Source organism: Peromyscus maniculatus, chromosome X, assembly GCF_049852395.1.
Source record: "Peromyscus maniculatus bairdii isolate BWxNUB_F1_BW_parent chromosome X, HU_Pman_BW_mat_3.1, whole genome shotgun sequence".
NCBI lineage: Eukaryota > Metazoa > Chordata > Mammalia > Rodentia > Cricetidae > Peromyscus > Peromyscus maniculatus.
Window position 1 is genome coordinate 50,806,416 of NC_134875.1, and position 26,060 is coordinate 50,832,475.

A 26,060-nucleotide genomic window follows, 5' to 3' on the forward strand; every position below is an offset into this window, starting at 1 on the left:
AGGATGGAAATAAGAAAACTTCACTCTTCACTTGGAAATCGTGCTGCCCAGAGGTGGGAGTGGTATGGTTCTCGTGAACTCCAAGCTACCCTCCTGTGCCAAACCCTACTTCTTTGTTTTATTTTGTTTTGTTTTCTTTACATAAACCTTTCACCAAGGTCTAACAGTAGGGAGAACTTCTGACCATGCCACAAACTTAAGATACTCTAGAAGGAAGTCTAATTTATGCCTTGTATTGCTTTTTACCTGGGTTAGTTTTACAAGCCTCCTTTTCAGGAAATTTACAGATAAATATTGGTAGGGGTGAGAATGAGAAGAAGGTTTGGAAAAATTATGGAGGTTGATTGTGCCTCCCACAAGGCTTACAAGGAAAGGGGACAGGCATAAATAGTGACACAGGGTTCAAGAAATTCGAGATCTACGCGTTCCTGAAGAAGTCATCAATATTTTCAGTCCTGGTGAGACTCCAATACAAGACCTCCCCATAGTTAGCCATCAGAGTTGGGGTAATGAAGGTGATTTAACAAGAGCACTGTTCACTTCTGTGAATGAGGGCAGCGGGGGATGAGGGCAGAGTGCCTTGTTTAAATGGAGTTCAGTTCTGCCTCCTATCCCTAGTGTCACTCAGAGATTGTTTGTGAGGCTCACATGGGACCCTGTCCAGGAGGGAGCTGAAAGGCACAATTCATTGCTCTTGCCATCATCCAGTGCCAGGGTGTGCCCCAAATCATTTGCTAGAGCTGCTTCTCCAAGAGAGGATCCATCTTTCTACCAGGAGTCTCCTTGCCCCCCCCCCAACACCACTGCCTTCTGCATTTGCATCTACATCCTCCCCACTTTCCTGCCCAACAAAGTTAAGGCTCTGGGTTCTGGCCATGCAAGGCAATTCACATGATCTACAGAGAACAAGGCACTTTCACTGTCACCGTCTTTTCTTCTTGCTTCCCTCCTTCTGCACTTTGGGGATTTTCCATGAAGTCAAAATAACTATGTAAGTGGCAGTGGCCTTCCTGTCTATAGTCTCCCACACTGGAGTGGAACCAGAGGGGAAGAGAGAAGATAAGAAAGAAACAAGAACAGATTATACCATGGCATTTCAGCCTCCTTATTCCCCCAGCCTCTTCAGAAAATGGGACAAGTAAGTAACCAGAACTAGATAGAGCCTCAGATAGAAGGGGGCTCTGGTGAAAGATTAAGTGGGGAGGGATGTTTTTTGACCCATCCCATTAACACTGTACTAATGCTCAGGCGCTCAATATCCTTTTTGTATTTCCCTTTCTAGCTCCTAACCCAGTGTTTATTTTGTGGCTGGTCCCACACCTCTCGCATCATGTCCTTTTCCGCTTCTCCTGACATAGGACCCTGTGTTTTGCTAGCAATATTGCTGAATCCTTGGGTGGAACATTCCCTGTAGAAAATACGGAAGACTTGCCTATAAATAATTTCCTTCTGGCTGTGTGGTACACAATGCTTCAAGTGTGACAAAAAGGGAAGTAAGATGTTCCCCCTCACTGCCTCCTCCAACCTACCACACCCACCCGAGCCTGCTCCTCCACCCTTTGGCAGCATGCTGAGATCCCATGTGAGGCTTCTGCTGCTAGGATTTTTCCCAGTTACCTATCTACTGTCCTGTGGGAACCCCAAGTAGCAGGAGCACTTGTCCTGATGACTTTGGCTTTTAAAGTAAAACAGACCAATGGCAATGTGAACATATTCTTCCAGCTCAAACAATAAACTACCTTACAGGGCCTCCTGAAATGAGGAGAGTTGCCCTATCCTCATTGTAACACCCTTCTTTAGGAAGTCACCCCCGAAGGAGGTAGGGCCAGTTATAACTGCTTCATTGCAACATACTATGGCATTATGGCTAAAAGTAAACGCCCGTGAAGGCCCTAGCTCATTAGCAGGTACTGCTGGTGTGCTAGCTCCAAATCTAGGCGATATTTATAAGTTGCGGGATGTAAGAAGAGGCTTAGAAATATTTCTGAATGTTGATGTTGCTGGACTGTTGAAGCCTTGAGTTGCTAGTTCCTGTATGAAGTCCATTTGTGCAAGACAAAAGGATAAGGTCAGCACTTTCCTCAGAAGTATTAGACTAGATAATGGATATAATGTACTGTGCAATCTTTCACCCACTCCAAGAGTTGGTGCAACTGTTTTGAACAGAAGTTTTCTAGCGTGCTGAGGGTTAACCAGAAAACTAACCATTTAGTCTCAACCCCTCCCCCAAATCTCCTTTGTCCTTGTTATTAGAAAATCTTTGTATAGAGACATTTACATCAGTTTTTTTTCTTTATCTAACCCTGAGATCCAGTCATTTCTGGAAACTGAGATAAAGCCTACTTCTCACATAACAAAACTATGGGCATATAGCAGAAGAGAGATTGGTCTAAGTGCGGGCTGAATCCACAGGATAGTGGGTCAGTCAGAAAAAACAAAAACAAAAAAACAACCAAGTTCTTGGTATAAACTTGTCCTTCACTCCCTCCCTCCCTCCCTTCTTTCCTCCTTTCCTTTCCTTTTCTTTCCTTTCCTTTCTTTTCCTTTCCTTTCCTTTCCTCTTTCCTTTCCTTTCCTTTCCTCTTTCCTTTCCTTCTTTCTTTTCCTTTCCTTTCCTTTCCTTTCCTTTCCTTTCCTTTCCTTCTTTCTTTTCCTTTCCTTTCCTCTCCTTTTGACCTTTGACAAGGGTTCACTGTGTAGCCCTGGCTAACCTGGAACTCAATATGTACACCAGGCTGGCCTTGAACTCACAGAAATCTGTCTGTCTCTGCCTCTGCCTCTGCCTCTTGGGATTAAAAGCATGTGCCACAATGCCCAACTAATCCTATTTTCTAACTGACCTCATTCTAAAGACTGAGTACAGCAAGAATAAGAAAAAATGGGGAGGTTTAACTAAGGATGTCAGTAAGTGGGGGCCCAAAAAACTTGAGGTTTGACTAGATTGTGATTGTTGTTCTAAGACCACACACTTTATTTGGAATAGTGTGTGCTCTGGAACTATATGTTCATTCCTTTCTGGAACTACCAGTTTAGATTAGTAGCTCCCATTTCTTAGATTGACATGATTTTGAAGACTCCTCAACTGTATTTTGAACTGATCTAAATGAACATGGCCCTCTTCTAAAGCTCCTAGGGACAGTTTGAATATTTCTCCCATCTCCAAGTGTCAGAAAAGCTGACTATGCTTAAAACTCAGTTTGGGGCTGGAGAGAGAGCTCAGAGGTTAAGAGCACTGGCTGTTCTTCCAGAGGTCCTGAGTTCAATTCCCAGCAACTACATGGTGGCTCACAACCATATATAATGAGATCTGGTGCCTGCTTCTGGCCTGCAAGGATACGTGCAGGCAGAACACTGTCTGCATAATAAATAAATAAATAAATAAATAAATAAATAAATAAATAAATACCTCAAAGTTGGCCTTAGAACCCCTTGTTTACCACCAATGTTGCAGAACTAGGACTCTAGTGCAAATCTACTGACCCAGAAACAAAGTTTGTTTTGTTTTTTTTACTATACCAGCTAATGGATAATTGTGGGTCAGGAAGTAGGTTTACTGAAAGAGCAGAGATTACTGAAGTTGGAGGAATGAATTGAAGGTGTCAGAGAAGGGTAAGGAGGAAAGAAAAGGTGAAGGGAAAATGCCTGTAGGATGCCAGCAACATTGGGCAAGGTAGCCAGACCTTCCGTTTCTTCATTTGTAAATGATAGTGATAGCGCCCAAAATGCAAGGTTTGGGTACAGCCAGCACAGTGTCAGCCGATAACTGGTGCTCCATTAATGGTAGCTATTACAGTCAGTGAATCTCAAAGTCAGCTTGTTTTTATGTGAAGTATAATTAGTGAGCAATTCAGTTCAAGCTTGTGAGCAGCCCCCATTTCCTCTTTTCTCTTCTCCCCTCAAAGTACCTGGACATCTCTGTTACTGTTTCCAAATGAGGAAATATGCACCCAAATGGTTGTTTTACTTCTCTTGTACCCATTTTCCTGGTGATATTTTGCCCCTGCCAACCTGTCTTATCTCTACCCCCCACTGCCTTCTCACCATCTCCTTAGGAATCTTGGGGTAAGTAGCAGTAGTTTAGGAAAAATTAACAAAACAATTAAAAAAATCAACTCAGAAGTTCTTTCAGACTAAGAAAGCCCTAGGTAGCAGAGGGAAGATTCATAAATCAGGGAACTCCAAGAGCAGCTAAGCTGCTAATGTAAAAGGTTTTTTTCCTCTTTAGATAACATTCTTGATGACCTATAAATACTATCTATACTTTGTTCTGTCTGCTGCACACCACTTAGTGCAAACACCACATTCAGAGAGCCTGAAGTTAACAATGTCCTGAGGTTGGCATTATCTCCTACCTAAAATGGTATAAAATGGGCTATGCAAAAGATTTGCTTGCATTTACTGGTCAGCTCTTTGCAACTGCACTGGGCATTGAATTTGTTAGCATTGAAATCTACCAGTGCAGCCCTGTTCTATACCTGCAAACAGTGACTGTTTGGTGGCATAAATGCACTGAAAGCCAGGAGGAAGTCAAGGTCTTCAGATTGGACTTGGCTGGGGCCTTAGCCAGGGTGTCAGTACCAGGTACCTGTCTAAGAAATATCCTGAAGCAAATAATTACCTCCTTTGCTGATAAGAGGTCCCAGTACTTTTCCAATAGAATGATTGCACTAGGTTATTCCATTGGACCATAGCTTGTGGAGCACTGATTTATGTGGACTTGCCTTAACACCATGCAAACTATTGTATATGTTGGTGGAACCTAATGTTCCTCTAGTCCTGGGTTGGTGTAAACAGTATTGGTGATTGCATCACTTACTCCTTTCTCTGCCCACGTTGTTTCTTATGTTTGCAGTTCTAATTTTGTCCACCAGGTGGCCTCTCATAGGAGGAGCAAAAAGAAAGAACCTCAAGGCTTGGGTGCCACCTCCTTTTTCATTCTTTTTCTTTCCTTCCTTTCTTTCTTTTCAATACCCAAAAGAATGAAAATATATTTTGATGCAAACATGTGTAATTAGACAACAGAAACCTCATTTTCTTATGGCATCATTAAGTACACTTCAATGGTATATGTATACCATTGCTACTGAACACTTAGGTCTACAATGTACCAGCTTAGTTTCCTGTAGTCTAAAGCAAGCAGAAGTGGGTAAATAAAGGTGCATTTATTTATAGTTTGTCCAAACCCCCCCCCCCAGGATGGAGTTTCTCTTTGGATTTCCTGTATCCTTCATTATTTCATATTTTACAGGAATGGTAAAACAAAAGTTGAAAAAACAGAACTATGCACATGTGGATGGAACTGTTATCAGCACTTTGAGATTCCCAGGATGGGGTTGGGGATTTAGCTTAGTGGTAGAGCACTTGCCTAGCAAGAGCAAGGCCCTGGGTTTGGTCCTCAGCTGAGAGAGAGAGAGAGAGAGAGAGAGAGAGAGAGAGAGAGAGAGAGAGAGAGAGAGAGATTGATTGATTGATTGATTCCCGGGAGGCAAGTTCCTCTTGGTGTCAGTGCTTCAGGGTTCTCAGCTTGGGAGCACCTGGAGAAATCCTAAATCTTCCTTTCCTCAGGGCTCCTGTTTATACTGTTATGTCATCACGGGGAGCTATTTTCCTGAGGCAGTTTATATGTAACTTTGATTTGTAGTTTTCTTCTTCAGCTTGCTGTTTATAAGAAAGTTTAAGAAATTTTTGTTTGTTTGTTTGTTTGGTTTTTTTGTTTTTTGGTTTTTCGAGACAGGGTTCTCTGTGTAGCTTTGCGCCTTTCCTGGAACTCACTTGGTAGCCCAGGCTGGCCTCGAACTCACAGAGATCTGCCTGCCTCTGCCTCCCGAGTGTTGGGATTAAAGGTGTGCGCCGCCGCCGCCCGGCTAAGAAATGTTTTTTAAAACTAGTTATCCAAGTCATGTTGGTGCAGCCTATAATCTCAGCATTTAGGAGAATTGTGATTGGATGCCAGCTTGAGCTACATATATAAACCCTGCCTGTAAGTAAGTAAGTAAGTAAGTAAGTAAGTAAGTAAGTAAGTAAGTAAAAACAGGGCTGGAGAGATGGCTCAACAGTAAGAGAACTGGCTACTCTTCCAGGGGATCCAGTCAATTGCCAGCACCCACATGGTTGCTCAAATCTTCTGTAACTCCAGTCCCAGAAGATCCCATGCCCTTTTCTGGCCTCAGACACCAGGTACTCCAGTGGTACACAGACATACATACCAGCAAACAAACAAACAAACAAAAAAACCCAATACACATCAATTAAAAATAAATAGGGACATGAGCTCTCAGGTAATGGTGCTGAATGTATTTTCTTTGCAGAGTAGGGTGTAGAGACCAAAGAGAAAAGGATTGACATCTGTGGTCAGTCCATTGCCAACTCCACTATGTTGTCGTCTTTCCACATCGTCTGTCACCCACCTGCTTCTCCCTAGTGTGTGTCCATCCCATCAGTTCTTGGGCACCCTTTCCCACATACACATACACTCACAGATTAGTGCAGACCTGTGAGTGTATCACATGCAGACCACCCATTATTCCCATACGTGTACTTCTCAAGGAAGAGATGAGGTGAGCAGGTTCTGGAGTTTGGACCAGGCTGGTAAGCATCTGGCTGATGCTTTGCTGGACAGCTGCATTGCTGAGTGAGTGAACATACAGATGGAAAGTCTGTGTCCAAGGAAAGAGACTGACTGTGGGGCAGTAAGCTGGAGAAAGTGAGACGCCCAATGGTGGGGGTGGGCATTCAGAGAGTGACCGGAGAGCACTGCAAAGCCAGCTAGAGCACATTGGCACCCGGAAAGCTTTTAAATGCAGTACCGCCCTCTACTGAATGCTTTCTACCTCCTGCTAGAGCATTTCTTCTTTCTCTAGAAATGAGCCTCAGTTTGGTTTTTACCAGCCTCCAAAGTCCTCTTTGGAGATGCCAATTGGCACAAGAAAGTGCTGAACTGTTTACACTCCCTGACTAAGGTTCACGGAGGGGGATGTGGTTTAACCGGGCCACAAAGCCCAGTACAGGACTCATTTGCATGGCCCCTGACGCCATGTGACGCAGCCGGCTCCTCCTATATAAAGAAGTAGGAGCCGAAATTATCTCGGAGTCTGGGTTGGACTGGCGGCTGTGGAGTTTGTGACACACTTGGTGACACCCCTTGAGCCACTTCCCTTCAACTTCAGCTTGGAAGTGCCTGACTTGCTCAGGTTCTGCACTGCAGCCTTCCTCCTCCTCCTAGCGCCAGGGCCGGACTGCGGCTCCAGAGCCTAGCCCATAGCAGCGCGCCAGCAGCCGCCCAAACCAGCCACAGCTCCCAGGCAAATTGAATCATGAACACCGAAATGTATCAGACCCCCATGGAGGTGGCGGTCTATCAGCTGCACAATTTCTCCATCTCCTTCTTCTCTTCTCTGCTTGGAGGGGATGTGGTTTCCGTTAAACTGGATAACAGGTAACCACTAGCCTGAGCTCGCATGCTGAATTGAGCCGACAGGGGCTGGGCTCCAAGGTGGATCTCAGAGCTCGCTAGCCTTGCACTGGTCCCTGTTCCCCGCGGTGTAGCATCCTGGGAAGGGGCGGGAGTAGGGGACGCAGGGGGGGGGGGTCACCACCGTGCTGGGATCCGCCGGCGGAGCGTCCCTGCGGCTGCTGCGCGGTGAGAGCCAGCAGCTGCCGCGGTGAAGGCAAAAGGGAGGCGAGCTAGGCAGGGCTGGGGGCTGGCTGTGCACCGTCTGGGAGAAGGCCGCAAGCTTCTGAATCGAGAAGGAATTCTTAGCTAGGTTCGGAGACCGGTAGGTTTGCCTGGGACCTTTGGGGCCCGCAGCGGGGGCTTCCCTCGGGCGCGCGCTCTATTGTTTGCAAATCGCCCTAAAGCAGGCCGCTCAGGCCTGGGCGCCTCCGAAACCGCGCGGGGCTCCAATCCGTTGGAACACAGGGCGGTGCCCGAGCAAGGCTAGCGGGGTTAGAGAAGTGCCGCTTCCTGCAGGGGCTGGAGAGGGACCTAAAGACTAAAGTGCCTGGAACTCAGGCCAGGGAGGCTGGAGAGAGGAAGACCTAGGCAGATGGAGGACTTGGGCCACAGCTGCCTTGGACTTGAGTGAGTAATGGGTGGCTTTGCTTTTTGTCTTGACAGTGCCTCCGGAGCCAGCGTGGTGGCCCTAGACAACAAGATTGAGCAGGCCATGGTGAGTGGCATCACTGCGTCATTACCGTCCCCTGACTTAGCTGCAGCTTATGTAACTCTGGACAGGTCTGAAGGGGTGGATGCAAAAGCGTTTAGCCAGGACCCTGAGGAAAATAACTGCCAGCTTCCCATCCTCACTGGAGACCTTAGAGTACAATTAGCAGGATGCCTTTTAGGACATTCCCAGACTGCCCTTGCTACACCACCTCCCTTTTAACTCCTCCTCCATCCCAGGACTTTGCAGCAGCCTCTGGCTCCCTCCTGAGTGGTGCAAGGTGAGAGCTGCGACTCTTGGATTTGTCTGTCTCCTGCAGTTGGCAGGGGCCGGAGCTCATTGGATGCAGTTGCACTGCAGTGCCTCTGCAGATCCTGGGCTGGGGTCAGGAGTGGGGAGGAAACAGACTGCCAAGCACCCCACCCTTTTGCTGGCCTGCTTCTTACTAGGTAGAGATCACACTCCACCAAACAGCCAAATGCTGCAGAGGCTTGGGACTTCTTGCAGTGAAAAGCTACTCAACTGTGCTGTGGAGCTTAATGTCACAGTTCCCTGTCCCTCCGTAAATTCAAAGGGTGTGGAAAGTTCTGCCCCTTCCCCAGAGCAAGGTTCATGTATCCTATTTGAGGCTGCGAGACAACTGGGACTTGATGTACTGGGTTATGTGCAGGGGAGAAAATGCCAAAAGAGATGGCATTTTTAGACGATAACAACTTCATATTGTTGGTGAATGTTTATAAAGCAGATCAACAATATGGGGTGCACTGTAGGCTTCCCCCAGATTTGTGCCAGCAGCAGGACAAACTAAGAAAGGTCTTGAAAGTCATTAGTAATTTGGCAGGTCTGGAACAAAGTTAAGACTCCCAACCCTGGCATGGCCCAAATCTTGCAACTCTCCTAAACAAGAGTCTTAAGTGTGTCAGAGAAGAGAGTATGAAGACCTGAGCTTCAGGCACAGTGTGCTGTGTAAGGGTCGCATGGTAGTGGCATAAAGGTCAGTGCAGCAGATTGATAGCAGGGCGATAGTGCTGCGGAGGGGGCCATAATGGCTAACAAGTAGCTTTGTTCCATGGCAGGATCTGGTGAAGAATCATCTGATGTATGCCGTGAGAGAGGAGGTGGAGATCCTAAAGGAGCAGATCCGTGAGCTGGTGGAGAAGAACTCCCAGCTGGAGCGTGAGAACACCCTCCTGAAGACCCTGGCGAGCCCGGAGCAGCTGGAAAAGTTCCAGTCCCGCCTGAGCCCTGAAGAGCCAGCCCCCGAAGCCCCAGAAAGCGCAGAAGCCCCCGGTGGTTCTGCGGTGTAAGTGGCTCTGTCCTCAGGGTGGGCAGAGCCACATCTTGTTCTACCTAGTTCTTTCCAGTTTGTTTTTGGCTCCCCAAGCGTCATCTCATGTGGAGAACTTTACACCTAACATAGCTGGTGCCAAGAGATGTCCCAAGGACATGGCCATCTGGGTCCACTTCAGTGACAGACCCCTGACAAAGAGCAGGTCTCTGGAGACTGAGTTGCATGGGGCCTAGTAACCCCAAGCCAGTGAGCCTCTCATGCTACCGGGCCCCAGGGGCTTCCAGGGCCTGGGCAACTTAGTTACAGCTGGCAAAGGAGAAAGTAGTTTGAGATGTAATGCCAGTGTGCTCCAGAAAGTCTAAGGGGTCTGTTTCTCATTTCCATGGACATCTTCCACAGCTTCATCTGACAACGACTGTTCCTATGAAGAAGCCACTTGTGTTTTAAGCAGAGGCAACCTCTCTCTTCTCCTCTGTCTTGCCCAGGCAGGGGCAGAGATGGGAGAGATTGAGCCAAGTCAGCCTTCTGTTGGTTAATATGGTATAATGCATGGCTTTGTGCACAGCCCAGTGTGGGATTACAGCTTTGGGATGACCGCTTACAAAGTTCTGTTTGGTTAGTATTGGCATAGTTTTTCTATATAGCCATAATGCATATATATACCCATAGGGCTAGATATATCTTAGTGTAGTGATGTATACATAAACACATACACCTACATGTTGAAGGGCCTAATCAGCTTTGGGAGTACTGACTGGTCCCTTATCTCTTAAAGCTAAATTTTTGACTGTGCTAATTTACCAAATTGATCCACTTTGTCCTTTAGATTAACTAAGTCTCAAGATACAAAGAAGGGAGAGGGGGACCAGCCTCACAATGCAGCCACAGATGCCTTGCTGCGGCAACCCTCCCCATCTGTCCACTGAAGACACGTGAAGTCCTCTTTTGAATGCCAAACCCACCATTCATTGGTGCTGACTACATAGAATGGGGTTGAGAGAAGATCAGTGTGGACTTCACATTTTTTGTTTGAGAAGGTTTTTTTTTTTAATTGTTTTTGTTGTTGTTTATTTTTGTTGTTGTTTTGGGTTTTTTTTTTTGTTTTCAGGGGGTGTTTTTGTTTTTGTTTTGTTCTTGTGGGAAACTTTGGGATTAATCAAAGGATGGAGTCCTGTGGTGGATAAGAGGAGGATAGTTTTGATCCCTTGGGGGGCTGGGAGATGTACCCAGGAAGTTTGTGTAAGAAGGTTCTGTGACAGTGAACACTTTTCCACTTTCTGACACCTTATCCTGCTGTATGTCTTCAGGATTTGGATTTGGATTTTTCAGATGTAGCTTGAAATTTCAATAAACTTTGCTCTTTTTTCTAAAAATAAACTCGGTGTCTGACTGTATACTTAGACTGGGTGGGCACTTGATAGAGGCAAAGTGTTTTGCTAGTCTGTCCAATGTTTATTGAACACCCGGGAAGGGTCAGACCTGTGCTGCATCCATGATGGTGTGTCATCCACATAGTCTCTACATAAAGAACCTGCGTGTGCTCTTAGACCTCTCCGTCCACATAAGGAAGCTGAGACTCAGCAAGTTTAAGTAACTTGTCCAAAGTCACACAGCTCTTAGGAAAATGTGGACTCAACATAGCCTTCCTAATCCGCCCTGCTCTTTTATATGAAAGCTACAGAATGAGTGACTATTAATACCCAACTTTAGCTTGAGGAGAAATTTGGAAGAATACCCCCAAGAGTGCCCCAAAGAAACAGGTATGGTATACTTCTGAAGGAACAAGAGAGGAGCCCAGTTAACATAGCTGGGCCTCCTCCTGCTTCTGAAACTCACCACATAGTGCATTCTAATAATCCACTTGGAACCCTTGAACTTGACAAAGTAAGAGTGTTTGGGTGAGAAAAAGGAGACTGTGTGAGGTGGCAAAGCTGTATTCTTTTCGTCTGCTTTCCCACCCCACCTAGGGAAAGATGCCTTCAATCCCTGCCTCTCCACTGGTCCTGAGAGTTCTCTCTCCACAACATCCTCCAGCGGTGTGGGCAGAGTCTATTGCACCTTCCCTCTGCACCTCATAAGGGCTACTACTGCCCTTCCCTAGCCACATTTCTCTGCAGTTTGTCTGACTAACTGTTGAAGAACATTGTGTCTCTTCTGCCGCACCTTTGATTGGACTTAATTCTGGCCCAATTCTGAGCCTACTGTGTTCCCAAGGGAGTCACCCCGATGTCAGTTATTTAATCTGGGCTTCCTGTAGAACACACAGCTATTATTTAGACAAAGGTAGCTGAACAGAATTTCATTTTTCTTAAGTCATAAGCCTCAAGGTGACCAAGATGACTTAGCCCAATTCTGACCCAAATTAAATCAAAATAACATGCTTCCTTCTCCGTCACATTCACATATATTGGCCTGTTCTTTTCCAATTGCCAGAACTTTTCCCTAGCATTACACATCTCTGCTTGCTGGCCTCCTGAGCCCTAACTTCCCTACCTAATTTCAGCTTGCTACTCAGGATACCAAATTCACTGTGTACACCTGTCAATTTGGTCATGGTGTGCAGAATGCACAGCTGTTGGCATGGATACAAACTGAGGCCAATTGCCATGTCCGCTCTCAAGCAGCCCTCTCATCTGATCGGGCTTTCTCAATCCTCATTCCCAAAGCCCTTTCCCTGTAAAACAAGCTGCGGGACTTTTAGACTATTCAGTTCACCTATAGACTTCACACCTCTGCTTTCTAGCTGAAAAATAACAGATGAATAAAGAAGGCTTGATCCATGTGTTACAGATTGGGGCTGGGGGCAGGTGGGTGAAGTGAGTGTGGTACATGTCTGTTATAATCTCAGCACCTGAGAGGTGGAGGCAGGCAGATAAGTTCCAAGACAGCCAGGGCTGCATGAGACATTGTCTCAAAAAAGGGAGGGGGGCAGGAGAAGAGGATGAGGTCTGAGGGGGAGGGGGAATGAGGAGGGGCAGAAAGTAGCCCATCAAACTCTCTGGTCAACAAGTACTTTCTGTACAAGAAAGGGGAAAAAAACGTGCCCCACAGTCACTTAGTGGTAAAGAGAACAACTTTGTTCCCTAGGCAACCCCGCCTAAACAGAGACAAACAACTGCAGCCTTGGAGGCCACAGCGGTTACTAGACCAGATAAGAGGAACTTCAGGGGTTTGTTATTCACACACAGGAGCAACTCTGTTATTGTTGCTCCACAGAAAACTAACCAGGGTGGAGAAGGGCAGAAAAACATTGCTCCTGGCCTTTCACGGCGTCTGAAGTTCTAGGCTCAGCTGGTCCCATCAGACCCAGAACAAGGAAAAACAAAAACAAAACACGAGAGCTGAAGCCATAATCCTTCGGTTCTGGGCATGCCAACTTGCTGGGTGACCTCTGATCTACTGTCTCATCGATCCTCCTGGCATGATCACAAGAGCTCTGCTCTGTAACCTTCCTGCAGACAAAGCTGTGTTTACTGCCGGCTAACAACACCGCTATGGGTTAGCTCTATTAAACAGACCAGAAAACTGAGAAGCAGAGGACTCTGTATAGCTCCCAGAGTTCCCACAGGCCTCAGGAGACAGCAGTTTCCCCTTGAAATGTCAAAAATACTCTCGGACCTCCTTCAAATCCATAGTAGTTGAACTTTGAATCTTTATTGAGAAGAAGAGGGAAAAGGAGATGATGAGGGAGAAAGCAAAGAACAGAATGGTTGAATTCAATGTGGCCTTTTAAAGAATTGCTTGTATTTATCCATGAAAGCAAGAGACATCCATTTGAATACTAGAACAGTAATGCATATGTTAGCTAGCTAGGTTTAGACACACACACACACACACACACACACACACACACAGTGGGACTAGATGATTTACACAAGGGGCTGCCTTGGGTACAAGGAGCAAGGCCCCCAGGCTCGGGACAAGCACAGAAGAAGCTACTTGGGAGGGAAGTCTGGAGAGCCAGTGGGGACTGAGTGGAGGGAGAGGAGGCAGGGCCACTTGCACCTGGGGTATAGAAAGAAAGCTAGGAGGAAGCAGGCCAGAAAGAAAGTGCGGGCCCACTGGCTCCTGGGCTCTTTTCAAGTTGTACTAACATAATCGTCCTCATTCGGGGAAACTCTTGCCTTCAAATCTTACCTTTTCTCCTCCTAGCAGGCCAATAACAGCTTGAGAAAAAAGCCCAGTCCCTGGGAGAGGGATGCAGAGAAACCCACTCAGATACAAACACTGAGCATTTAAATCCCCCCACTCCTGGATCAGTCAAGGCCTTCCCAGGGACTCTGTCAGGTCAATATTCCAAGAAGAAACAGTTTCTAGAAAGGAGCTGGCTGGAAGAGGCAAAGATCGAAATCATATCATCACTTACATGACAATTTATGTCACATTCCATTTTAATCCATTTTATTGACTTTTAAAATCATCTCCAAGAGCCTATGAGGTATGTCCTATTAAGATCCCTGTGTAAGCCGAGCGGTGGTGGCGCACGCCTTTAATCCCAGCACTCGGGAGGCAGAGCCAGGTGGATCTCTGTGAGTTCGAGGCCATCCTGGGCTACCAAGTGAGTTCCAGGAAAGGCACAAAGCTACACAGAGAAACCCTGTCTCGAAAAACCAAAAAAAAAAAAAAAGATCCCTGTTAAGACACAGTGTAGCTCAGTGATTGAGAGTGAGAGCACACCCAGTACAAATAAGGCCCCGTGTTTAATCTCTAGCCAAAAGCCACCAATAATAAAAATAAACATTCCATGAGAAAATGAGAACACCAAGTCAGGTACAGAGAAGCTAGGTCCCTTGGCCAAAGTCATACAGCTAGCGCAAGACAAATCGTGCATCTGAAGGAGGCAAGATGGACGCCCGAAGAAATGGGCTAAACAGCCTCAATAGTCTTCTTGATTTCTCCCCTGTAGTATAATGTTTCCCTGTTTCAATGATGGGTACAACATGGAGAGTTGGAAAGGAAAGGCGATCAGCCCAAACTAGCAGAGGCTACCATATTTAAAAAAAAGGACCAGTGGGATGGGGAAGAATGGGAGTGCACGAAGAAGAAGGAGAGGGGAGGGCGGGAAGCTGGCTCGGCTGGCCGCAAGCCAAATGCCTTTAGATAGGATCTAAGAGGTCTCAGGAAAGCTTCTGACTAGGGAAGTGATGTGAGGCAAGAATTATTTGTAGACGATGAATGCTGGCAGCTGCGGAGCCTGGAACAGGCAAGGGCTAATGGTGGGCCAGCTGCTGTTCTCATCCAGGTGTGGGGTGATGAGGGCCAGCCCAGGGAAGGATGAGAACACAGGTCACGGGAAGGAAAGGACAAAGCCAATACGAGGCAGTTATTTCTCAAGTGTGGTCTGTAATCACCCCATCAGGATTCCCCGGAAGTTCAAAACGCAGATTGCAGCTCCACGCAGGCTGTAGAGCCTGCGCATTTCACAAGTCCATGTTGCTGGTGATGTTAGACTATGGGAAACTTGGAGGATCTTCTACCGGGTGAAAAGTCAGTATGACTTGGTAGCAAAATGAGTCAGGCAGAGAGGAGGTAGTAAAGTAGTTCAGCTCAAAGATGGCATGGATATTGATTTGGGGTGGTTTTTATATACAAGGTTTTTCTGCCTAACAGCTTTGGCTGTCCTGGAACTTGCTCTGTAGACCTGGCTGGCCACAGACTCACAGAGATCCACCTGCCTCTGCCTCCACAGTGCTGGGATCAAAGGTGTCAGCCACCACGGCTGCAGGACTTCAACCAACTTTTTTAACTATGTAACTCGAGAGCACCAAGAAATCAAGATGTGCTGCCTCCACTTTCTGAATGCTTAAATCACAGATATGCAACACCAAATCCAAATTTAACCAATTAAAAAGTATTTCTTCCTTTTATGTGTATGGATATTTCGCCTGCATGTAAGTCTGTGTGCTACAGGCATTCTTTGTCCCCAAGGAGGCAAGAAGGGTGCATTGGGGTCTGTGGAACTGGAGTTACAGACACCTGTGAGCTGCAATGTGAATACTATGAATTGAACCTGGGTCCTCTGGAAGAGCAGCCACTATTCTTGCTCCTGTGCCATCTCTTCAGCTTTGTAACCAACACTTTTCCTAGACGAGGAATTTCCTTATAGTCCTGGACTCAACTAATTCTCCTGCCTCACTCTAAAGCAGCTGAGACTACAGGTTTGAGCCACCAGGTTTTCCTCATTTTAACCAGTTTGGAGGCTACTGATCATTGGTGCTAAGAACATTCAGATTGGCATGCAGTCACCCCCAGAATGTAGTCAATATCCTAAGTTGGTACTGTGTCCCCAGGAAACACCTTCTCCACCTTACTCCCACCCCTACCGTGAAAATATTGTCTGGTAGATTGGAAGGGCTTTTCAGAAAGAAGGTGAATTCTACTTTGCATTTCCAGCTGAGCTAAGACTATTTGCATATGGAAAGATCCTCTGTGAACTGTGTAGACAGAGAACTGTGAAGGCCAGGGCTGGAGTACGTGATGTGTCCATGTCTGCATGTCATCAGAGCTGAAATGCTCAAGTCATGTGAATAGACATGAACCACCACCCCAGGGAGAAATGGCCACAGAGAAGGATAAACAGAAGGCACAAAGACCAGGAGGGAACTAGGCTGGCTGTGACGCAAGACCTGGGGAACACAGTTTGTGGACCATCTCTCAAGTTTCCCATTTGGTCCATTCTTTCGGACCTTCCTCCCTCCCTCCCTCCCTTCCTTCCTTTCTTTTTCTTGCTGTCTTTCTTCCTGTTTGTTTGTTTAACCTCAGGTTATGTAACAGAGGACAACCCTGAAATTCTGATCCTCCTGTCTCTACCTTGAGAATGCTGGAATTCAAGGTGTGATTCACCATGCCTCCTTTATGTTGTGCTAGGGATCAAACCCAAGGTTTCATGCATCCTTGGACTACTTCTCTAGCTCCGCACTGTATTTTCTAATAGCAGACATGACAATTCTCTGAGCAATTGCTAATGCCTAGAGATGCCTCAACATGGTGGGTAGATTAACTTTGTACTTGAATCAACTAGGTTCTAGACGACAAGGATCAGTGAAGACTATTTTGAGAAGAGTTCAGGATTAAATATACTTTAAAAGACCTACACATTAGCCAGCAGAGTGGTGCACATCTGTAATCCTAAGACTTGGCGGGGGCGGGGGGGGGGGGGGCGCTGAGATAAAAGGGCAGTCTATGAAAGGCAAGTGTAGGTTACAAAGTAGGCTTTAAACTAGCCTGGGTTATACAACCAGACTCTGTCTCAAAATTGAACAAACAATGACAAAAAGACTCTTACATGGCTCAGCCTCGGCCTCCTGAGCGCTAGGGTTAAAGGCATGTGCCACCACGCCCAGCTGCTATTCTCCGGGTCATTAGTGCTATTACCCTGTCTGTGCCTCCAAAATCTCTCTGTCTAGTTTCAAGAATTCCCATGAGCTTTTGGACACGGGTCTCCAAAGCTTTCCTTCTTGGTCCCTTTTATAAGGACATTGATAGCTATAAGACCAGAATCAAAGTCTCGACTCTCACCGGCACAGTTGTGGCTCCCTGACTGTTCAAGCTCCGTCCTAGCCCCAGTGCTCACGGGACTGCATAAATGGAGTGGGGGGAGAGGCACCATAGCCTAAGCTACCCTCACACACATCCTCACACACTGGGGCTCCCTGCTTCCATGCTGGACCCTGGCCATCCCACGTAGCAGCCACAGCGAGCGGCCTTATCAATGCCAAATCAAATCACAGCGTTCCCTTGCCTTAAGCCTATCGGTGGCTTATCATCACATTTAGACTAAAGTCCAAATTCCTCCCCAGGGCACACAGGCGCTGCATGATCTAGCCTCCACTGACCTCTCTAGCCTCTCCACATGCCACTTTGCTGCTCTAGCCTGGGATATGAGCGTCTCTGTGAAGATCCATCCAGCAGCCTGTCAGCCCGCTCTGCTTGCCACAAATTTACTTGGTCCTGTCTCTCTCTCTCTCTCTCTCTCTCTCTCTCTCTCTCTCTCTCTCTCTCTCTCTGATCTTTGCTCACTACTGTCTCCAAAGAAACGTTCCCCATTGTCATTTCCTTCATGGCACTTATCCCAATTGCATGATTTACTGCTTTGTTTGTGCCCCGTGATTCTGGAAGCTTCCCTAGATCAGGGCACCTCATCTTCAGAGCTTAGCACAGTATCTGACACATGCTGATCAATAAAGAAATTGCTCCGTGTTTTGGATGCTGTAGCCAGCGATGGAAGGTTGGGCAAGAAGCTTTTTGATGAAGGTGGGATGGGGGAATATGTCCCAAAGCCTTTCAACTAGCACGAGGAAACTGGTCTTTTGATCACATCAGTTATGAAAACAATGAACTGTTTGTTCTGTCAACAACTTTTAATTGAGCTGGTTCTGTGTGTCTCTCAGGCAGCAGGCTCAGCACCGGGAATATGCTGTCATAAACCTAAGAGATATGATGCAGGCTTCTAAATGGGTTGCTGCAAAGGGGGACGATAGATGTCCCCACTGTTATCTTTTAAGATACTCTAAATGTCTGCTTTTCCCCATCTCCAGGTTTTAACCTGGAAGACTTCTGCTAACTGTGTGTTGCTCAGGCCATGCCTCTCTTGAAGAAATGGCCATAGTTATCAGGGTTGGCTCTGCCTGTTATAACAAAAACACCAGCAGCAATTGCCTTTAAATGATAGTTTACTTATCCCTCTCAGAAGTCTGAAGATAGGCGGTCTAGGTGGGTGGATACAACATTTCTATAAAGTCACCAGTGACTCAAAGTCCTCCCAAGTTGCTACTCACCATAGTTAGCTAATTGTTTAATTGTCCCAAAGGGCTGTGTTCGTGTGGGGGCAAATCTATCCACATCAAAGGCAGCAGAAAGGGTAAGGAAAATCGCTTCTGGCTTCTGAGAACTCTTCCTAGAAATAATGTACCACACTTTTGCTTCCATCTCACTGGCCAGAACGTGATCTGTCCACCCCTAGTTCTAAGAAAGGCTTTCTTTAACTGATTACGCTATGACCACAGAACAAATTCACATTTGCACCAGAGAACACAGACACGGCAGAGGCATTTCGACCCTCAGGAGTTTAGATAGACCAAGACATGATGAAGGAAGGGAGAAGGAAAAGGAAGAGAACATAGAAAAGAGCTTCCCAGAAAGGTCTGGAAACACTTACTCCCACAGTGCCTACATTAGTGAGCCACGGGGCTGGCTGTGAGGCATGGCTGAATGCCTGAGCAACAGTAAGCAGCGCGGACTCCTGGGAGGAGTGGAGTCTCTCCTGCTGTGGAATAGTTTTCCAAGAACGGCTTGAGTAAGGGGGCTCCAGAAGGTGATCAGAGGAACTCTAGAGACAGGGAGCCCAGACTATCCTATTCAATGTTTCTGTCGCCATCTTTAAAATAGTCAGCTCTTAGCCGGGCGTTGGTGGCGCACGCCTTTAATCCCAGCACTCGGGAGGCAGAGCCAGGCGGATCTCTGTGAGTTCAAGGCCAGCCTGGGCTACCAAGTGAGCTCCAGGAAAGGCGCAAAGCTACACAGAGAAACCCTGTCTCGAAAAACCAAAAAAAAAAAAAAAAATAGTCAGCTCTTGCGTGCCTTTAATCCCAGCACTCGGGAGGCAGAGGCAGGCGGATCTCTGTGAGTCTGAGGCCAGCAGCCTGCCCTAGAGAGCGAATTCTAGGAGAGCCAGAGATACACAGAGAAACCCTGTCTCCAAAACAAAAAAATAATCAGCTCTCAGCCCAACGCTGATTATTCTAAGTGAGGGTTCCAGAAAAAAAAAAAAAGCCTCTTCATTTTAAGGCTGAGAAAGTCCTGGAGAGTCGTAGTCATACCCTACCTACCTTTCCATTGCATGGGGTATGCGGACATGTTTTTTCCCCTGGGCAGTGTTTTCCCTGGGAATGTAGCCCGTGTATGTTTGTGCACTGACTTTTGAGATGGGATGTTACTATGGAGCCCAGACTGTCTTTGAACTTAACATTCTCTTTCTCCACTCTGTCAAGTGTTGGGAGTACAGGCAAAGGCCACCACCACCACCCCACCCCACCCCCCAGCACATGCCCTGAAGGAATGTAGCTTTCTTTCAGGTCTCACGGATTTCCTCTGTGTGTGGATGAACTTATTATGCAATCACACCCAGTTCCCCAAACCTAGGAGTACAGATTCAACAGTCTTCACCCTTGCTGAAGAGCAGTCACTGCCATACTGAGGAGGATAGAGAAAACGGCGTGTCATGGAAGGCCTGATTGTCTCCTACAATTCCCTTGGGTCGCTCCCTGCCTCAGAAGCTTCAAGCCTGCAAGAGAAGTAGAGACATGCTTCTTTCGCCTTTAGAAAAAGGCAAGGGCCGGGCGGTGGTGGCGCACGCCTTTAATCCCAGCACTCGGGAGGCATGAGTTCGAGGCCAGCCTGGGCTACCAAGTGAGTCCCAGGAAAGGTGCAAAGCTACACAGAGAAACCCTGCCTCGAAAAAAAAAATAAGAAAAAGAAAAAGGCAAGGGGCTGCGTGCGGTGGTGCACAACTGTCTTCCCAGTCCTTGGAAAGCTGACGCAGGAGAGCCCTGGTAGCCCTGAGCTGGGCCTACAGGCTGAGTTTTAGGCCCGCTTGGGCTATGTAGTGAGACCTTGTCCCAGAAAAAAAAAAAAGAAGAAGGAAGAAAGGGCAAAGGTCAGGCACAGTGCTGAAAGCCTGGAATATTGATCGGCACTCTAGAAGGTGAAGCAGGTTGATGGTGGATTGCAGGCCAACGTGTGTGTGTGTGTGTGTGTGTGTGTGTGTGTGTGTGTGTGTGTGTGTGCGCGCGCGCGTGTCGCGAGCTAGCAGGTGAGAGGCTCTTTAGTGTTTAGTCTCAAGGGCTCCTTATCTACCTCTTCTACCTCCAATTTCCCCTGCAGGGCCTACAGCTTAGACCTGTCTAACATTCTGGTACAGCCTAGGAAATGGGATACCAGGGCAATGTTACAAAGGGCTGGAGAAACTAGGATTTCAAGAAGGCATTTGCCCTGCCTCTGGGCAGGGCCCTTTCTGCTGCCAGGCCTAGCTATGGAAGTTTGTCACCTGACCCCGTCTTTCCAGTGAGCAAGAATTACTCAGGCAGAACCCAACTCCCGCCCCTCCCTTGAATGCTGAACATTCTGTTTTTTGCCCTTAGGAAGAAACTGGTAAATAACTACATTCTCTTCTCCCAGTCGTCCCCCCTCCCCCGCCTTCTTTACAAAATCAAGGAACTGGGTCACGTTACATAAGTCTGTGTGGTTTTGACGGGCTGAACATCAAGCTTCAAATTGTTGTCCCACACACATGTTGGAGCAGAGCCCCTGTTCTCCCGGATAACATGAAGGGAAGCTGCTGAGTTCCAAAGTTTGGGGAGTTGTTTCTCCATACACTTCAGGCCAGGTTAACCCATGTGACCTATTCGCGCTCTTCTCCTAGAAGGGCATTAAGCCCTTCAAAGTAGTTACACTCGCCCAGACAGGCACCCTGTGGTGGGATGGACAGGGGAACTTTCCAGAACCTGCCATCAAAGCATCAAGGTCCAAACCCTCCTCCTGTAGCCAGCCATTCCATCATGCATTTGTTCAGTGGACAAATCCTTAGAGAGAACCTCTTACACACATGGCTGACGGACAGATAAGACTCCTGAACTCATGGGGCTTGATCCTAGTGGAGGGAGGGAGGCACACAAAAGCAGAAACAAGACCAGCATCAGGTGTGAAGGAAAGCAAGGCTGTGAGGGAGAAAGAGGTCTCCCCTAGATCATAGGTCCTTGTGATGGCCAATATCTTTTTTTTTTCTGCACTGAACATATACTGTGTATTGAGCATTTAGCACCAGGCCCTGAAGACAGAAAGTGAGTAATAAAGAATCAGGTATAGTGGTACACAGCTGTAATTACGACACAGAAATGGCTGAGGCCGGAAGATTGGAATGCCCAGGCTACAGAGTGAGACCCTGTTTTTCAAAAAGATAAATATTTCTGTTCTTGCAAAACTAGTCAAGGAGGCAAACTGAATAAACACACACACACACACACACACACACACACACACACACACACACACAGAAGGTTCCGGTCTGGCATGGGAGGAGGTCAGATGGCTCAGTGGGTAAGTGCACTTGCTACACAAGTGTGAGAACATGAGTTTGGGTCCCCAGAACTCATATAAAAAAGCAGGACATGGCCATATGCCTTCCTGTAAGCCCAGACCTGTGGGGTGCAGAGACAGGACAATCATTGGTACTTGCTGGCTAGCCAGTCTCATGAAAACAAAACAAAACAAAACAAAACAAAACAAAACAGCAAGATCCAGGTTCAATGAGAGACTCTGTCTCCAGGGAGTCAGTCAGCGGGTGCTAGAGCAAGACATCTGAGTTTCTCTTCTGGTTTCTGTAGGTGCATGCACGTGTGCGCACACCCCACCGTGCCCCTCCCCCGCAATATGAACGCACAGTCTCCATATAGTCCTAACAAGTGAAAGGCTAAGAAAACTAAAACTTTAATACACACCCCCCTCCTCCTCCTCTTCTCCTTCCTCTTCCTCTTCTTCCTTTGTGTTTGGAGACAGGGTCCTGCACACCTCAGGCCAGACACAAACTCTGTTTGTAGCTGAAGACAACCTTAAACTCCTGATCTCTCTGTGACTAGTAGTATTCCAGACATGTGTCAGCAACCTAGTTACTCAACAATACTTTAAAAATTCACAGGAAGACGACCTGCAAAGTTATAAACAATGCCAACTTCCCAGGACAACAACAACAAAACCCTTTGCAGAGGCCAGGGCCAGGTCAGAAAACCCTGGGCTGTAATTGACAAATTGCTGGAGGCTGTGGACAAGCTTGCGAGTTACAAATTCCCCCGTGCAGCTCTGCTCCGAGTAGCAGCAGGCATTTGTTTTACCTCCCGGAGCTCCACCAGCTCACAGCCAATATCAGAACGGCCCCACCCTGGCTTCTGGAAGGGGGGAGGAGAAAAGAAAACAGTCTGAAATATGCCAGATCATTCTGTTCTTCTTTTAAAGGCCTCAGGAAAAACCATTTTTACTAGAACTTAACCTGCTGACGTGACATCGGAGCCTAACCAAGCTCGGGGAATGACATGCTCAACTCTGCGACCTCCCACGTCGCTCTGGGAAGGAGGTGGGTGGGTAGGAAGAATGGAGGTGGGAGACTTAGCCGGCTCCAGCCTCCTCCAGCCACTCCGCTCTGCCGAAAGGGCACAGGGATTGAGAGACACTGGGGAAGTCATAGCTGTGGAGCCCAGTCCGGCTGACACACCCACAGCACAACACCTGCCCCTAAGATCAAGGAATATTGCAAAAGAGAGAGAGAGCAAAAAGATTGTAAGAGCCAGAGGAACAGGGAGTTTGCCGCAAGGTTGTATTTCTTGCTAATGTCGGGAGTTGCATTCGTGAAGTCTCGTTCAATATGGCTGCCTAAACATGAGCTGTACAAGGGTGACACCAATAGAAATGCCCAAGTCGGGGGGCGGGGGGGGGGGGAGGACTCCCAAGGCCTCATTCCTACACAAAGTACAGGCAACTAAGGAATGCTGAGAGCAGGCCAAACAGTCCTCCCCAGGGAAGAGGGCAGCAACTGGTTATCCAATACCACAGGGTCAGTCAGCCCTGAAGTGTTCACATTATACAGACGGAGTAGGTTATGTTGAGGAAGGGACGTGTGTGTACATATACATATATGTAGGCAACAACGATTAATGAAAAAAGAGGCCATGAGTTGGAGTGAGAGAAAGGGGGCTACATGGGAGGGACTGGAGGGGGGAAAGGGAGTGAGGAGCAAGTCGATGACCCCCGAGTTTAACGAACTAGAAATGAGACTCTTCATTCCGCTAATAAATTCACACTGTCTGAGAGAGTTGTTATCATGAAAAAAATGAATCTGGACATACACCTTACAACCATCACGAAAATAGCTCAAATACAAACTACAAAAACCTGTAGGGTAACATGAGAACACTTTCCTGGTGTATCCAGTCTCTTGACACTGTGACAACATGTTATCCACGGAGTTCACGGTCAAGGACTGTACAATAGGGTTACATAACTAGTGACAAAATAAATCTCATTCTGTTTTAAGTAATATTATGACTGTTGGGTTGGGCTGTATCTGGAGCCATCACTACAGGCACAGAATTGGGTGTGGTGGTGCCTTTTCAAGTGTAACACCAAACACATGATCTGGGAAAGAAATCATTGATAAACTAAACTTCATTCAAATGAAAAACTTCCAGGCATGATGATGCATGTCTGTCTCCCCAGAACTGGAAAGAGTCAGGCAGAAGGATCTCAAATTCAAAGCCAGGCTAGGATACAGAGTGAGTTCCAGGTCAATTTCATTTGCACAGTGAAAACTTGTCTCTGTAGGGTGAGGGGAGGAAGGAAAAGGAGGGGGAGGTGGGGAGGGATACTGAAAGAGAGAAGAGAGAGAGAGAGAGAGAGAGAGAGAGAGAGAGAGAGAGAGAGAGAGAGAGAGAAATAGAGAATATGAGCACAAGGAAAGATAGAGAACACCAAAAAAATACAGAACACCATGCATTCTTAGGGAATTGCAAATTAAAAAAAAAAAGAATGAGATAACTAGTATTACGGCCCTAATCTAGAACATTCACAAACATTGGAAGCTGGTAAACATGGAGCTACAGGAACTTGATTCTTCATTGGCTGGGAATGCAAAATGGTACAATGACATTGGAAGAGCTGTGAAATGAAATTTATCACATGACCCAACAATAATACTCTTTAGTATTTGCCTAGATGACCTGAAAACTTAGACCCATACAAAAAGACCTTGTACATGCTTGTAACAGCTTTATTAATCAGTTCCCAAGTCTGGAAGCAATCAAAAGGTCCTCGAGTAGATGAATGGACGAAGAAGTGGTGGAGAGTTGTTAGTGGATTTTTTTCAGGTCTAAAAAGAAGCTGTTGAAACCACGAGAAGACAGCAGCAGTTCTCAACCTGTGGGTCATGACCCCTTTGGGAATGAAATGACTTTTGCACAGGGGTCACATATCAGATGTCCTGTATATCAAATATTTACATTGTGATCCATAACAGTCGCAAAATTACAGCTATGAAGCAGCAATGAAAATAATTTTATTATGGTTGGGGGTCAGCACACCATGAGGAACTGTACTAAAGGGTCGCAGCATTAGGAAGGTTGAGAAGCACTGGCCTAGAGGAACTTTAAGTGCACTATGTAGAAGAAGCCAAAGTAAAAAGGCCACAGACTGTACGATCCGAATTATGGGACACAATGGCTACCTCAGAACTTCAGAGCTGGTGAAAAGGTCTAGGATAGCTAGGAGTTGGTAGAAAGGAGAGAGAATAGGTATGATACAGAGGGTTTGAGGGACAATGAAACTATTCAGTGTGATACTGTCATGGAATACTCATAGCTCAACATTTGCTGATACCCATAGGATATGCACACACCAAGTTTGAACCCTAAGGCAAGCTGTGGCCTTTGGGTAATGAGAGTGCATCGGTTCAGGCTCATCAATTTTAATGCATTCCACTCTGGTAGGGAATGTCAACAGTCAGTCATGGAGAGAGGAGGCTACGAAAGCATGAGCATAAGCTATACGACGACGACTTCCCTCCCGTACTCTCTAATCAACTTTGCGTGAACCTGCTGCTGCTGCTGCTGGAAAATGAAATAGAAGTTCATTAACTTTTCGGAAATGTGGAAAGTTGGCATTTTCAGGCACCTACAGATCATATGCCTACTGCACTTATTTGGCAGCTAGAGTGTTGAGGCTCGGCAAATAGAAGGAGCTTGCTCAGAACAAATATAGCAAGTTCAATGCAGAGCCAGGGTTAAAATCACACCATACTGCCTCTCTGTTCTATATGCGTCAGACTGCCACAAATCAAGAAGCAGCCCATTGTTTTCTGTTAGATAGTGATTAGTATACGCTCTTATGAAGTAAAAAGCCAGAACAATCAATGCCAAGCTTGGTGGCACACACCTGGAATCCTAGCACTTGAAAGATTGAGGCACGATGATCTAGGCTTCAAGGTTAGCCTGGGCTACAGAACGGAACTATCTCAAAAACAAACCAAAGCAAACCCACAAGCAAGCCACAACAACCTGCAAAATCCAAGTTGTTGGGAATGTCAGGCCTAATTTACATCTCAAGTTCTTCTAACCCTTCAGGGCCAGAGATGGCCTCCAAAGCAAGACTCAGGAAACAGGCCTAAGGCCTTTCTTTCCCTGAGGCCTGTTCTAGGCCCTTTTGCTCCCAACTGAAGGCCAGAGCAGGACACACATTAAGAAAACTTTTCATGTGATTGTAGTTATTCACTGTAAGTTTCAGGGTTTTTGTTTTTGTTTTTGTTTTTTTTTGGGAGGGGGGTTGTTGCTGCTTCTGTTGTTATTTGTTTGTTTCCAAAAGGTTCTTGGCATCGAGACAAGCCTGGCCCTTCGACTCCTGTTTCCACCTTCCAAAAGCTGTGGTTACAGATATAAGCCAATACACTCTCTCAGTTCCTAAAACCACTTTAATTAACATATAATAATTGTACACATGTGGGGAGGGCAGTGTGGCATCACAATAAATGTTAGTATGTGTAATAAATTGTCAGACCATGTACTTATCATTTC

The 26,060-nt window shown here is 46.6% G+C and overlaps 1 protein-coding gene across 7 annotated transcripts in view; it reads left to right on the top strand.

The window, feature by feature from the left end:
• The window catches only part of Tsc22d3 (TSC22 domain family member 3), a 63,473-nt gene extending 52,643 nt beyond the window's left edge, over positions 1-10,830 (top strand). For 4 of the 7 annotated variants that reach the window (XM_006970309.4, XM_076561627.1, XM_006970311.4 and 1 more), the window contains exons 3-4: positions 8,117-8,168; positions 9,239-10,830. In XM_006970309.4, the coding sequence (XP_006970371.1) occupies positions 8,117-8,168; positions 9,239-9,469 (283 nt within the window). In that variant the 3' untranslated portion in view covers positions 9,470-10,830. Of the gene's footprint in view, positions 1-726; positions 1,139-7,085; positions 7,436-7,601; positions 7,776-8,116; positions 8,169-9,238 lie in introns of those variants that run through there. The other 3 variants (XM_015992252.3, XM_006970310.4, XM_015992256.3) reach the window with 3 other exon arrangements.
• The last annotated feature ends 15,230 nt before the right edge of the window (positions 10,831-26,060 follow it).